Consider the following 16574-nt stretch of genomic DNA (forward strand, 5'->3'; position numbering starts at 1 on the left):
AGAAGCTCAATGGTCAATGCCTTTAAGGTTAAACTGTAGTGCCTAAAGGACATGAATGATACCAGATAGTCAAGCACATGACAGGAAAAATTTGAATGATCTAAGGCTTAGTCACAATTCAAATTCATCAATCTCTACAGTGCATCAATCTGCTACACAATTTATTAAAGCCGGTACATACAACTGGTTAGCTCTGGAGTTCTAATATTTTATCATGTATAATTCTCTGACATTTTTTGTGACAATGTAGATCCTACCCGATGAAATCAAAGCAACAAGTTCTATGATATCCATGCTACAGTATGAGGAAATGAGAACTCATATTGAGAAAATTAGGCAGAGCAAATAAAGGCATGAAGGCATGAAGGCATAAACAAAAGGAGGAAATGGACATAGGTTATGGATGCACAGATTCATGTGCCTACTCTTGTAGCTTCATGATAGCCAAGATGGTCACGTAGGTTAAATTAGAAAGAAAATAATTACCGTTCCCGCACTAGAATAATGCGAACCATAATGGAACTTGGGGATAACTGGATCATCAAAGCTGGAGTACCTCTCTTGGAACTTCTTTAGCCTTTCAGGATTCAATGCACCAATTGGCTGCATGATTATATTTAGTCTGGTCAAGCATAGAATTGAATTATAGATAGTAGGTACAAGCATGACCTTGAAAAAAAAACGAAGTCTACCTTCGAAAGATCTCTGTATGAAGCAGGATCTGCAAGATCCAATGCCTTTGAACAATAATCTGCCAGGATCCATGGGAAAACAGGATACTACAAAGAATAAAAGGTTATTCAGGAACTGACTTACGAGGAAATTAATCAAAAAATAACTAAAAGAAGCCATCCAGCAAACTGACCTGGGTGATGTCATTGTAACTACGCCCAGCCAGAGTGTTGAGTTCCATTAAATACTCAAAATTGCTAATCTGTAGTGATGTGATTGTACTTCATTATTAACATTGAATCCCTAAAACGTAACAACTATGGAATCAAAAAGAATACAGTCTTATCTTTTACCTCCCACCTTGCCCAACGTTCCATGAGCTGAGTTCTTTTGAGAATTTGTTCAGGTCTCTGCAAACAATTAAAAAGTTGCAATGATGATTGATATGAACTAGACCACAACAATGATAAGTTATTCATCGTAATGCGAACAAAAGGACCTGTGTAGCCAGATATATATTATTTAGATGAGGAGGCCGAGCTTGAACAATAGCACGGTAGGCATTCTTGCGTCCTTCGATACTCTGGATTGAATTGCAAAAAAGGTTCAACATAGTTATGCAATATGATGGCCAGTTGCAGCAAGCATGTCATGTGATCATGAAATATGAGAAGAGAAAAAACCTATAGATCACATAATTTTTACCCCAAAGTCAAAGAAAAAATTTGACCGGTCAACCATAAACAACTCCAAAGCACTCCTTCTTAAAAGATATCTGCAAAGGACATGTCACAGAATGACAGAGACCATGTTAACCATTAAATACTTTAAAAGTTAATGGGGCTGCAGAGTATTAAATCAATCAAAGAAGCAACTTTACTCATATACAAATGCATTTATGGTTAAATACATCTGTCAATCATATATAGATGAAAAATGCACTATACATTACATATTCTCCAGCAAAAATCACCAGAATAACAAGCACCAAAATAACAATTTTCTTTGTTACAAGTACCTATAAGACCATATATAAGAAGCAAAACCATTATTAGCACATACATTAATTGGTAGAAGTCTGCCTGTAAATATCTGTAACAATTGCATTCAAGGTATTCTGTGCAAGTATATTTCAGTACATATATCGTATACAAGCAGCTTGTTTCTTGAGCTGCAATTTTTCCATTTTATCATACCCAATGATCACAATATGATGGTCAAAGTTGCCCTCTTGGCATAAGCATAGTGATTGTTTGATTGGAACAATGTATAAAAGTTTAATCAAACCAGACATAATTGTAAAGACCCGGACCTCATCCGAAAAGGCTAGCCAAAAAGTTATTAATTAGGGTACTTGGCACTACTTAAGTACCCAAAGCAGGGCCAAGGATCTAATTTAGTAATTTCTTGCTGACCATTTTTTGTTGAGGTCTTGGGTCATAATAAATGGTATTGAAGCCAACACATTGTAGCATCAACCCTATTAGAGCTCACCATGAGCCAGTCACATTGTTTGTGATTAGACCTTTCCCTTGGTGAGGATGCTAGGTATTAAACAGGGAGAATGTGAGGACCTGTGCAAGCATGTGTTGAGTCTCGCATTTAATGTCCATTAAGGAGGCCTTGGGTAGTTAAGCAAGGCCAACGATCCCAATTAGTAGCTTCTGGCTAGCCCTTTTTAGATGAGATCCTAGGTCGTTAGAAACGGTATCAGAGGACCTAGTCCAGAGCCCATGTAGCTAGGGGACACTATAGCATAAGCCCCTTTAAGGCTGGCCATGGGCTAGTCATGGTGGTTGTAATTGGGCCCTTTCCCTGGCGAGAAATGTTAGGGTTTAAATTGGGGGTGTCTTTCTTCCCACAAGATCAAGAAATAAATTCTTCTTTCCATCAACAATAACAAAAAAAAAGAAAAGGAAAAAGACATAATTATTATAATTGACCTTATAAGTTAGTTTCAGTGGAAACTCAGACCATTCAAAACTGAAACCTTTCTGTTGTGGATTTGGAGTTTTGACAAAACTGCAAATTATGGGTGGCAGGAAAGACAGTCTGTACCAAACCTCTTGTTTCTTTTTTCTTGCTTTAGAACACATATTAATCTACATGACAAAAAGACTTATGGGGACAGACTATAATTGCAATAAAAATAATAGTAAAACCACATTTACCTTCTACTGAACATTTGATGAAGGGATGATATCAACCAGCTTCGATCCTTGTCCTGCTCTTTACAACAAGCAGTCACAGACTCTTCCATTGAAGTATCCTTGGTGCGCTCATCGATTATGAAATTAATTCTCTTTGTTGTTATCTAGAAAGTGGCAAAGTAAATTAGATTAAAATTTTATGAATACAAAAATTATTAGATGCTGCAAAATGAACTAAATGATTCAAGAAAGAACAAGATAATTCAATGGAATTTCTATTGTGGAGCATTTTGATAATACAATAATAAGCAATATACAGAGTAGAGATTTTTAAAATTATAACATATTTCCTAAACAAAAAAGTTTGTAACATTAGAAATGCGGTTAAAGAGACTAGAGAAACTGACAACCCTAGCGTTATTTTAGGTCCCGTCTACTTGACTGTATTTGGCTGGGAAAGAAGGGTTGGTGGGGTTGGTGGGTTGGATAAACATGAGACAAATGAAAGAACATGACGGGTCTATTTCCATTTTGCAAACAATGACAAAAACCAAGGTTCATCATATTGACCCCTAACGTCCCATACCATGCATAGCGCACTGCACCAATAAGTTCAATAACGATACAGAGGCCAAACTAGCTCGTACCAACTGGAACCAACCACTTCCACTCGGTTTCATGTTGTACTAATCCATATTGCCCAATTTGAGTGGTACCAGGGACTGTCGAACTGGGCGGTTCGAGACGTACCAAACCGAACCGGCATAGGACCGGTTGGTTCGGTGGTGGAATATGGAACCGGCCCCAAATCACTCATAACCAATCCGAGCCGGACGGTTTTGAGTGTGAACATGGCGGTTTGCACCGGTTCAAACCGGTCCGAACTAGTTCTCCCTTCCCCCCTTTCTTTTTAACTAGTGGGAAGGCCAAGCCTTCCTTTACGATTTTTTCAAACACTCCCCCCTCAGGCCAAAGGCGCACTGCTTTCGACGATCCACAACAAACAGAGGAACTGTCTATCATAGAAGCACCTCAATAATCTTGTATATATTCACTACAATCTGAGGTTGAGATTGAAGTATATTCAGAAGGAAGTGAAGCTAAAGCACATAGATCCGATTCACAACACTTTTGTTGACGATGAGGATGATCTAATGATTAGATGGCTTGTGGGCTAACAACAAGAGTCAAAGTTTGATGAGTCAGGATCGGCTCCACGACATGCCAATTTCGTAACCAGTGAGACTAGGGTGCATACAGGGCAATGGGCAGATCGCAACATTTCATGCATCCTTACAGATGATTCAGCCACGGCCACGGGGGTCGCTGGGGTGCCGATTATCATATGACTCATTGTCCAAGACATCTTCCTAAAGATATGATCAAGAGTTGCTTAAACGAGGCCACCACACTACCCGGTCCACTCGATTAGGAGGGCAACATCCATGGTCTGCCGTACCACCCCATACTGCCCTATACGGAGCGTACCGTACCAAAAGAAAACCAGTATGAAACATACCTACCTATTGGTACAAGCTCTATATCACCGATATCGAGGCGTACCGCCCCGTACCAAGGTGTACGGACCTATGCCGAGGCGTCCCGAGGTGCATACTGGTGCTGCCGGTCTGTACCGAGGCATACCGAGATAAAAATTAAGAAAATTGGCTAGAGATATTTTGGAACAGAGGTGTACCGTACCGTACTGTACTGAACCGATAAGGTACCGATACAGTATTCGATACTGAAATCACAGATCTTAGCAACATCCATCCTTCCAACGTAGCCAGATAGAGAGCGACACAAAGAAAAAGCAAACAATTGCTCAGCGTAGCAAAAAAGAAAAAAAAAACAGTTGCAGCCCCGATGGAGAGTGTGAATCCTATTACCCGCAACCACAGACAACTTATGACCCATACAGATACAAATATGGATATGGTACGCATAAGGCATCATCTTCCGGTGGCTTTTGTCCTACGCAATCCAAATTATTTTATGGGTCATATTTAGCTACCAACAAATTCAAATAGGCCCCTCCACAGTCGTATTATCGGCCAAATGATATTTCTTAGAGTCAGAGCTTCAATAAGAGATCTGAGACTGGTTATAACCCAGAGCGCATTTCTTATGGAATGAGCATTCAGGACTATAATGTCACTTGGCTAGAGAGATGGGTTGATGTGCCTCTTTATTATGCTAATGGTCCGAATATCTTTAAAAGGCATCGTCATTCGACGAGGTTTTAGAACCAGCATGCCTCTGCATACCGTGTCAGTTCGGTACTAAATCGACTGCCTACTAGTATGGATCCTAGTACCAGTTCAACGAATTCTGAGTAATACCATAGTTAAGTACGAGAAAAAGGTCTCTCGACCCTGTGACAATATTGGAGCTATATTGTACCATATCTGACGTACTGTACCATATCGTACTAGATATACCATACTAGGTGTATCATACTACACCAATAAGGTACTGGTTCAATACCTAGTACTGGGTAACAACTTGGATATCCAATCGTATGTCTGAAGATAAATTTTAAGTGTGAAGCAAATAGGAGATGGTGGCAGAAGCAATACGTCTAGAAGATCAAAAGTTTAGCAATTCTACAATCTTTAGACCCTCAGAATACTAAATTGCATGACAAATATAATTTGGTAACCATGAGATCTAGGGATTCGAGTCCGTAGACCTTCCCAATTTCTTTAATCCTTTCTGCTCCCTTTTAATACCAGCCAATCCCCACAACAACAGGAGGTTCCAAATATCCACCAATTGAGAGTCTAAGCAGGCTGGAACAGTAAACCTCAAAAAAAATAAAATTTCAAATATTGAAGATATAAAAGTTTCCATCAAAATCTCATTTCAAATCAAACCACATAGAAATAGCACGAACAATGGATGTAGCTTGTTAGGTACACTTAGACATTCAGTCCCACTGAAACCAAAACCACAATGTGTTAGTTATATGATTGTTGCAAAACCTTGTGACATAATATCTTGTGAGCTCAGAAAACTCTAAAGAATTCAAACTCGAAGACTTCCAATTCAGATGAAAACTCAAAACTGCAAGGAAATGTTTGACAAGAAGACTAGATTAGTGCATACCAGCACATTCAATTCATATGAGTATTAAAATGAGCAGGATAGATGTCCAAAAGCTTGGACCACTGCATATCAAAGCATAAAGCTTAAGCATAAGCATAAATGTCACATATACACTTACTTGGAAGGTTCCACGTACAACCTTCAAAGGCCGCACCATCAATGAAGTTAGTTCAAAAATAATTCTTTCATCAGTTTCACTAGGCACATACCCAGGAGCAACCACTGATGTGGATTGAACCAAATTTTGATCACCAGAAGCTCCAGAAATTCTAGAATCTAATGATGCCTTTGAAGATTGATCTGCAGCTGAAGAAAGCCTCCGGTTGTCCATACTATTCTCAGTGCTCTCATTTTCCATCTGCTCATCGTCTTCATTCCTTTCCTCCATTGACGTTGCCTCTGATATTATAATGGAAGCTGTAGAAGAAAGGTTGGTGGTCAACGAAGCATCAGGATCAGCACTACATACATCTAATTCTTCACCATATTTAACATGCAATCGATCTTCGTAATCAGCAGCTGCACCCAAATGGTCAGATCCCCGGTAATTCCTCTTCAAAAATCTTCTCATCCTTGAAGAACTTTCTGTAAGATCTAATTTCCAAAAAACCTGCATATTAAAACATTCATAGATTTTCTAAATTTAATATTGTTTAAAAAAAATATGATACAGATGAGAAAAGAAAATACAGGAACCACAATAATTTAAGAAATAACACTAGACATACACGCTCAGGATTAGACAGGAAATCTCCGAAAGGTCCAAAAAGCCCATTCGTCTCTATTAGGCAATGAAGAAGCTTCCTCCATGCACGAGTCCCAGTGGATACACGATATCTATCTAATACATCAACTTGTGCATGCCTATCCATCTGCAAGTCTGAATGTTATAATATGCTATATCACTATTTAGAAACATGACAAGAGGAAGAAGTAGCATGCCAAACGCACCTCCATGCGCTGCATGTTTCTTGCTGAAGCAAAGCTTGTGACAAGGACTGCAACATATTTATAGGACAATGCAGAAAAGAAATCCCTCCCTGATATTGTTTTTGAATCAACTGACTGGAGGCATTCTGTCCAGGCAGCACCCATGGCTTCAGATATGTTCCATCTCTTTGCACGCTCAAAATCACTTGCACTCCTCCTTTGTGCTGATGTTGCCATTGCTACAGCACTAAGACCTCTACCAGAGCCAATCTTGGCATTACGTTCAAGATCACGAGAAGCAGCCAATGCAGCAGCCTTTGCAGCCGCTTTGTCCTTTGGTACTGGTGAAGATTTGTTAGGTGTATCAGGAGGCTTCTGGAAGCTTGAAAATGTATGCAGTCTAGCTGTTCTGCGCTCAAGCAATGATGTGTCACGCTTAAGTGGGATATTTCTTGCAGATGTCACAGCTTCTCCACCACCAGCACCTGCAGCAATCATTGCTAATGCCATTGCAGCAGGAGGTGATGCAAAAGCAGCAGCCCAGCCAGGGGATATCATCGAAAGAGCGGCCTAAAATGACGTTAGCAAATTATTAATCAAGAAATTTTACCATATTTTCCCACCAAGAGCCTCAGTTTGGTCATCAATGATGTATTACAAAGACATAGAAGACATAATCAGAGAGAATGGAAAAAATATAGAGCAATATCAATATTTCATAAAAATGAAAATGAGAACATCTTGAAGGTGCACTTAGAAAAGTGGCATCAGGAAAATCCAATTTAAGAGTATACAAGCACAGAAAACAAATATCAAGTTTACGCAGGGAATACAATAGAAGAAGACAAACCTGACCATAGAATATGGTGTTAGCTTTACAAAGCAATTTTTACCTTGTTAACCAATCAAGGACCTGAGTTCGGCCATCGATGATGTATTACCAAGACATAAAAGAAATATTCGGAGAGAGAAAAAAAATTTAGAGCAATATCAATATTTCATAAAAATGGCGACGAAAATAACCTGAAGCTGCTTTTTAGAAAAATGGCATCAGGAAAATCCAATTCACTATATAAGAGTATACAAGCTCAGAAAACAAATGACAAGACTATGCAGAGAGCAAAGGTGCAACAACTAGTGCCAGAACCAAGTTTTGAGTATAGTTTATACGAATTATTAATGATATAAAATTGGAAATGATATTGTATGAAGTTAGACAATAAACTTGTAATTACCAGGAAATAAACTGAAACCATGCCAGGTAAATCAACAGTAAAGTTCAGATACTCTTTTGGTACATTTGAACAAGATATTTGGCATATTATGGTACCCAAAGAACAAATTTATTACACAATAAGAAACTCTAGAGTATGTCACAAGTATAAAACGTTGGCATGAATAAACTGCGAAGCATCATATCAAACTGTAGATCATTAAATGTAGGGTTACAGACCTCCAGATCTGTAAATTTTGTATATTCAATAATAAGTATAGTAGATGACAAGTAACAGGTCATCATTATCATTCCAAGCATAACTAATAGGTGTGCCGCATGCATTACATGTATGAACATATACCAAGTAGACCTTAGAACAAATTATTGAAGCGGTCAAAATGAGGTACACGCAATTAGCAGGTAACAGTCTAAAATTGTTCAGAATCATCTACATATGCAGAGTGCAGTAAATGATGTTTCAAATCAAATCTTTGTACAATGATTTTTCTAATTATTATCAGCTATTGCATCATAAGATAAATGATAACAAACTCCAAAACTATTTAATTTGGAAATAGATCATCTAAACTAAATAATCCATTGTAAAATATAAATCATGCTTGGATGAAAATATGTAGTTAAACTTAAACCTATCTTTAGGTCTAATTAATGTTTTTAGTAGGACTGGAAATGCTTTTACAACTAGTTGAAGCACATGAATACCAGATTATGGAAAATAGTGCACTGAAATATATCCCAAAACCATATCATAAATGTTCTCATATTGTCTAATACCAGTGTAAGTTTTTGGTACTCCCTTAGTCCATCAATGTAAATAGATTAAGAAATATATGATCCAAAAAGACTATCACATAAATTCATCAACTGATGTAGCAACCCTTAAATAATATTATACCCATCATTATCTTCCTCAAAATGTTAGCCTGTTCAAGTAGATTAGTCATTTATGCGTAAAATTAGCTAATTAACTATCAGCTGGAAACAGCTAAAGGTTTAACAACGAATGTTGCATCAAGCCAGATACTCAGGCTACACAGGCTGGGATGTTGGGAAACTAGTACACAAGCACCATAATAAATTAACAGCAAACACTTGGTTGGAAGGGACAAGAGAGAAGAATATCAGAGGAGCAATTATGAATAGCAATGTCCAAAACCCTCATACAAGTCAAGCATAAGTGGTAGAAAACATAAGGAAATCTATTGCATGCAGTGATATCCAGCAAATAAAACAAAATGTTGGTAAAAACTGTTTTCATGAAACACTTAGGTTTTGATGAAATAACCAATATGATTGTTGCAGGAGCTCTTTTGCAGATTATTGACTTAACTGAGGCTTGTAGAAAAGAAAAATGGACACAGAGAAAACATGTCCACAGAAGCTCAATGTCTCAATATTGACAAGGCCAAATTCTAGAAAGTCTTTACAAGTACATTAAATCACTTGTTTAAAAAAAAATCAGAGAGTTTTAATGATAAAATTAAATAATAAAGGATAACTAAATTTACTCTCGCAAGTTAACTCCCTAAAATCAACTGAAACTGCCAATGCATCAGAAAGGAAGCTTAGACATGAATTTCAATCAAGCAATGTATGAAGTTCAAAAGCCAATTTATTGTTGAATTACAATCCAAATAAATCATGGTCAATTAGCTTAACTTTTATAATAAAATTCTCAAAACCTAAGTAAAGAAACCAGAATCTACATTATATTTCATGTAAATAATCCAGAAATTTGTTGGGACAAGAAAATGGTAATGTTTTTGCTGCAAATTAATTTCAAAAGTAAAACATGGAGATTAACAGGAAAAACATCATGGTTCCTAGGCAGCAAAATTCCAAGTTATGAAACAATTTGAAGTTATGTCTATATAAAAGGAATAATTAAATCAAAGCTGAAATTTATTCACCTCAACCGGCAGTGCGTCTGCTGCCAAAGCACGATCATCAACAATGAGGGGATTTTGACCATCCGAGGAAGTAAGCTCATGAATTCCAGCCAAAAGGGGTCGCCACCGTCTGAGAATGGCTACAAATGGTGGTAAAATTGCCTCAACATACTGTTTTCTAAGAGGTTCTCTGTCCCTGCCAATGGCATGCCATACCTGCATCATGAGATTGATAAATAGCATAATCTTTTTCCTTTTAAGATGCAGTAAATCTTATTATAATGATAATGAATCATACATGGGAATAATACTGCAGACCAAGGAAATGAAAGCATTAGTTGGAAAGTTTCTACTGCAGTGACTGCAAAGCACTGACACTAGGAAAATAAGAGGATAGACCATCTATTGCAGCTATTTTTGACAAAATGTACAGGATATGGGTCAAAAATAGCTGTGGTACGGGTCTATGGGTCACTGCAGCTATTGCACTGTTTTCACTGGGTCTATGGGTCGGTATGCAATGGGAGGGAGAGGACCCCAATTCCTCCTCTCCTCCTTGTGAAGCAAAGAGCTGCGGAAGCTATGCATTGTCTATTCCCCAGTTATGCCTCTCTCCATTCTATCTCCCTACATGGCCACCTCCTCCTCCCACTTGGCCTGGAGCAGAGAAGCGATGGCAGAGAGGCCTTTCCTTGTACCAATAAGTACCATTAAGTGAATCGAGGCCACCAACCCCCCCCCCCCCCCTTGTTCACCTCCTCTAGAACCTCCAATCACTGCCTTCTCTAGGCACCCCGCCACCTTCTCTGGCCACATCGCCTCTTTCTCCTTCTTTGCTTCCGCCGCCTCTTTCTCCTTCTCAGATTTGTCAGCCCCTATCTCTCATGTTTCAGCATCCTGGTGCTTGTATTCATGCCGATTTCACGTAGCACAGTAGTACCATCCCATTTCGACAATATTTAATTCATGGTAAATCGCTCATATCTGCGCATGGCTTGTTGGAATGGATGATACACCTATGACAGTATGGATCGATATGGGTCAATATGGTACATAATATGGGGCAGTAAAGGACATTGTATGGGGCAGTAAATTTGGAATGTCAAATTTTTGCATTTCTTGATCTTCTAAGGTTCCCATAGAAGAAAGAGATATGCGACCAGTTATAGTCAGAGCTATCTCAAACAAAGCATCTACATAATGTTTTAACATCTTTGCCTCAAGTCTAGAATTTTGGATAATACAACATTATATAACATAAAGCATCATATCTTTTATGTGTTAGCAAAGCACTGTTCTTACCTTAATTGTATTTAGCGAAAGTAAGTCTTTGGTTCCTTTCCACTTATCTCTTTTAGATGCATAAAACCATGCTCTCTAATATTCTACATTGACAGTTCAATTCTGTTTAAAATTTCCATGAAATCATCACTCATGTTCCACTTTTTGTGATCTGGCAGCTTACAAGACACCATTATGCTCGCTGTCAGATTGTTTAACGTGACAGCAATTATTTACTACACTTCTTGGATTGCTTTTTGAAATCAGCATGTATTTATCCAGTGTCAATTTAAATATGTTTTCTGTTGTGCCATATATGATCCTGGTTTATGTGCTCTGTTTTTGGCCGACGAGGTTAACATTGAACAGCTTTTTTCAACCTCGACCATAAGCCCACAATTTGCAATCCCTCAACCCAACTCTCTCTCTCTTTCTCTGTGAATACTTTGGCCAGGATGAGTGATAACCTAGCTGCAGTGTAAACAAGTTGAAATCAAAAGAGGCACATAAACACTTAACAAGTACCCAACTTTATCATCATCCCAACCCTGATAAGGTTAAGACTGACAAATTTGTACACTATTAAGCCCTATTTCAAAACTCGACATAATACATCGTAACATGTACTGTGCCACAGTCCAAATGATACTAGCAAAGTAGAGGATATTTGAAGTAACAGTTGATATTGGTGTTTTAAAATGTGGTGCATGAAGCTGTGGCCACATATGCAGCTGCAATCCCCTGACTATGCTACATTCCTCATATGCGGATATGATATGAAGTAAGGCCCACATATGGGCCAAAAAGGTGGTTCACTTTGAACTACAAATACATATACATTAGGATTAGCATTTTGAGGCTGCAAAATGAGGTTGTAAATGCATATATCAATTAATTTAAAATGCACAATCTAATTTTATTAAAACATGTTCATGGTTTTATTCAAATAATATCTAGAAAAGAGATGTGCATAAACTAAAGTGTGTATCTATTTATTCATGCTTAACTAGTTAAGGAGATAGTTAAGGAGATAGCCACTACCCAACAACTGGTCTATGCACCCAATGACTCAAGGTTCGCCATCTTGGTACTGGATCTCATACCAGTACTATCTTAATACTATATCGGTACACCCGGTATGGAGGTCGGTTCGGCATACAACACTCGGTACACCCCCCGGTACCGACTGGTACAGCAAACTATGATCCAATAAGTACACCATATTCTTGTTAATCTCCACCTTATCCATGTTCTCATTAAAGCATTACTAAAGTTAATCAACTGTATCATGGAGTCTAAAACAGTCTCTTTTTTTCCGATACATGATGCAGTATATAGTACAACCTGTGCAGGTGAAGAGACAATAGCAAGAGATAGTCATTTCCACCACTACTGTTCTAAAGCAACAGTAAAACAGCATACAAATTGAAAAAAATAAAAAATAAAAACTATTTCTAGATCGTAAAGTGAATTCAACTTCTTACATTTTTTTCATTCTACCATGTCTACATCACAGCATTCTCGTCTTTACTACATCCAACACTTCTAGCCAAACAATAGCGTCAGTGATCATGCTTAATGGTTCACCAGCTGTGCCAATTACACAACTAATACATATATCCCTTGTTCCCCCCATTAAAGTTATAATAACCTTGTACATCTCTCATTTCACCTAAATAATACTGATAGAGGATCTAAAATTTAGTAATGCTCTCCGTCAACAATTTTTGGGGGAAAATCCAACCATATTTTTATCCCTCAAGTTCTGCATCATATATCTGTTTCAATTCTGTTAATCTTTAAGAAAATAATGCATTCCTGTTATAAGAATGTCAAGCTGATAAGAGAGAAGAGAAAAGCAAGTCCCAATGGTTCCAAAAGAAATAAAATTATAGTGACAGCTTAGAAATTTAGGCAAAAACAAAGTGGAGCAATTTACAGATTTATTGGATAGATAGTAGTATCTTAGACTGAAATAAGTAACAAGAGAAACCATTAGAATACAAATATGAAAGGTTATGAAATGCTTGCAAATTGAAATCTGTAATCATGTTTAGGCATATCACTAGATCATTCCCAGAAAGAGAAGTAAATACATCTTACTTAGATCGAAAAAGTGAAAGAAATGACAAATTTAACTAACCTCAGAGTACAGGACAGAACATGCAACCAGCACCCTTTGTCTCTTGGATTCAGATATTGGCATGTTCAAAATTGGTGCAAGTACACTGTAAATCAGAAGAATATTATTAGATTAATTTTTTTAAATACACCAACCCTCAGACAGCATGATCTACAAAATTTTGATACAACAGAACAGCATCAGCAGTAAAACAAATTAAAACCAAAAATGAGTCTTAGATCTCTGACAAATATCCAATACCACATCATTGTCGTGTAAAAGCTTCACTACCAAACTTCTAAAATAAGTCCATGCTTGCTAAACATAATTCACTAGCAACAGAAAATTCATCTTATTTTATCTAACTGCTGCAGTAAATATTTTTAATTATCTCTAACATATTACACATCAGCATTAGTTATCCTTATGCAACAAAAGGTTAGGTACCAGTATCAGACCATGTACCAGTTTTGTCCCGATCGTGATGTTTGAAATCCAGTACCATACCTTGATGCCATCTTTTCATTTGTTTGTTCAATTTCTTTTTAAATTTTTGCCTTAAATGAGCATTTGAGCGAATATTGACATGTTTTTTCTGGAGGTTTCTGGCATCAAGGAGACTAGATCACTATGAGGGTAGGCCAGATCTGCCCTCCCTCCCCTCGTTTATCCTCTTCTTCCTCTCTCCATCTCCCCATCTCTCCCTCTCTTTTCAATCTCTGCCCACACTGCCCCCTGTGACCAAGCCAACGCGAAAGAGAGTGTGGCTCCCCACTTCTCACTTCTCTTTATTTATTTCGAAACAGCTGACTAGTGTCCCACAAGTGTCCTGGTTCCCTATCAAAATGATACAGTACCGATGGTAGCATCCCACTGCATGGGACCTAAATCCTTGATGCACTTAGTTTTGAGGTTTCAACGATCATCAACTAGACTGCTAAGACTTGATTTCCTAATTTCCCTAGTTCTTTTGAGCATCCCTTCCTCAAAGTTAAGAGAACAAAAGCACCGAGCACCTGAGGTGCTACAGTATAATAGTCCAATTTCTTTCTCTCGCTCATCTTGTCAACCAACTCCAACATTGTTACATACCAATTACCATTGTCCCACAGAAAGATTGATATATACCGTAATAAATTTCAACTAGCTTTGGATAAATCAATAAATAAATATGGGCATACACATGAGAAATTGACAGATTACACCCACTGTGATTTCCTCTCTTACCAAAAAGCCCCCTTTAGCTGAAACTTAATGAGGAAAAGTATCTATAAGATGGCAAAACTAAAAGATGTTTAGAGTATAAGCCATATTAATGCACCATACATCAGGACAGCTTAGCCTCATTTTAGTAAGGAAAAATGGAGAATACTTTAACAAGTTGCTAGACGGTGACCACTCCAAAAGAGTAGGCTTGTTGGATCTCCATACAAACAAAAATCATGAACGCATGAATACAGCTAAAGGATTTAGCTGCCAGACATGATACTATAGACAACAGAATTTGTCCCAAATATATCAAGCGTGTACGGAGAGATATAAGAAAAATAAGTGCTGGTCGCATGGCATGGAAATAGGGTATGCACCCTGCCAGTGCCTTACTGGCATGCAACACTGGTACAATACCAGCTCCATTCTACTACTTGGCACCAACATTGTCAATACCACATGCCGGTTGCATGCCAGCCTGAAACCAGCTCGGTTCAATCCTTGAATCAAAGTCGACTAATTTGGAGAAACAAAAATTAGTCGGTTTGTATCATGTTGTATCTTACTATACAAAGTCCTTGATGGAGAAGGGTACAATTTAGGGGCACAATATTGTGTGCCATACGTCCCAACTCTTATTGCTACGTATTAGACCAAAAGTCAGATGCAATTGTTTGATCTTCTCTGAAAAGAGTCATCTGATCTTGTTTGTGTATCCCAAGAAAATGGCGCATTCATGACTAGATTCAAGACAAAGAATTGACATCCTTTTTCGGAAAAGAGCTCAAACCAAGGTCTGTTGTACCGCTCCGTATCACTCGGTACAAAGCATACCATACCGCACCGAAAGAAAACCGGTACGAAACACACAATCAAGTCAGTACAAACCCCGTACTGCCCATACCAAGCTATATCATCTCGTACCGAGGCGTACTGACCTGTACCGAGGCATGCCAAGGTGCGTACCAAGATGACAATTGAGAAAATAGGTAAGAGAGCTATTTCGGCACAAGTATCCCGTACCGTACCATATTGAACCAATAAGATACCGATATGGTACCCAGTATCGAGACTGTGGACCTTGGCTCAAAGCCTCAAACTATATTATTTATCCACAGACATCACTTAGATCACGTGTATCTAACTATTTTTGTCAATAAAATTTTTTCCCTATAGTTGCTATCATTAATTCTAGGCCTGTTAACGTCTAAATACAATTATTTAATGTTAGTTTATCATATTTTACTTCAAACCATGCAACACATAACATACAACATAGATATCCAAGATGATTTATAATGTTAGATTAGCAAAAAACTGTACTTATTTGTTAAAATATATCTATACACTAGCATTAATGAAAATATGCACTAGAAAAGACAAACAAGGTATTTGTCTTAGCAAGCCAGTTATGGTCTTTAACATATGCATTTCTTGTTACATTGCGCATCAACTATCAGCATGGCACAACATGAACTGTGTAAAATGCCAGCTAAAGCATGGCAAGACATGAACCATGTAAAGTACCACATGTCTGACTCTGAAGTGTGATACTACCAACTGGGCAACATAATTGAGAGCCAAATAGAAGGCAATAATCATATGAAATAGCCACACAAGAGAATGTTTAAACATATAGTTACAAAGTTTAAACCAAACACAAGCAAATAAACAATATGAGCTTCACGAGATGTAATCTGATAGTTGTCCCTGTTTAATACAAATGTGACAGCAACTGCTGAAGCTGTGTCAAATCTGAGAAGGCTGCTGAAACCCTGATACCACAGGCCAACTCAAAGGGTCGACTATAAGTACAGGACGTTTTTGTATGAATTAACTGGCAAAATTTAAACGGGAATTCTTCGACAGAGATCAGCAACCAACTAACTTATTTAAAACTAGTATATTCAATGCCACTATAGGCAGCATGTAAACAAACATGAGGGACTTAAAATTTGAGCATCAGCAAGTTTAAA

The 16574-nt window shown here is 37.8% G+C and overlaps 1 protein-coding gene across 1 annotated transcript in view; it reads right to left on the bottom strand.

Annotated features, from left to right (window-relative positions):
• LOC103710306 (BEACH domain-containing protein C2-like) overlaps positions 1–16574 on the bottom strand; it is a 60424-nt gene that overhangs the window by 18098 nt on the left and 25752 nt on the right. Inside the window, exons 12-23 of the mRNA XM_039126789.3 lie at positions 13411–13495; positions 10008–10202; positions 6882–7430; positions 6659–6802; positions 6049–6540; positions 2844–2986; positions 1378–1447; positions 1172–1255; positions 1026–1082; positions 866–934; positions 693–779; positions 487–603 (exon numbers count right to left, since the gene is read on the bottom strand). Coding sequence (XP_038982717.3) covers positions 487–603; positions 693–779; positions 866–934; positions 1026–1082; positions 1172–1255; positions 1378–1447; positions 2844–2986; positions 6049–6540; positions 6659–6802; positions 6882–7430; positions 10008–10202; positions 13411–13495 — 2092 coding nt within the window. The remainder of the gene's footprint in view (positions 1–486; positions 604–692; positions 780–865; positions 935–1025; positions 1083–1171; positions 1256–1377; positions 1448–2843; positions 2987–6048; positions 6541–6658; positions 6803–6881; positions 7431–10007; positions 10203–13410; positions 13496–16574) is intronic.

This window comes from Phoenix dactylifera, chromosome 6 (genome assembly GCF_051530095.1).
Source record: "Phoenix dactylifera cultivar Ajwa chromosome 6, Ajwa_hap1_PhDact_Kaust_v1.1, whole genome shotgun sequence".
NCBI lineage: Eukaryota > Viridiplantae > Streptophyta > Magnoliopsida > Arecales > Arecaceae > Phoenix > Phoenix dactylifera.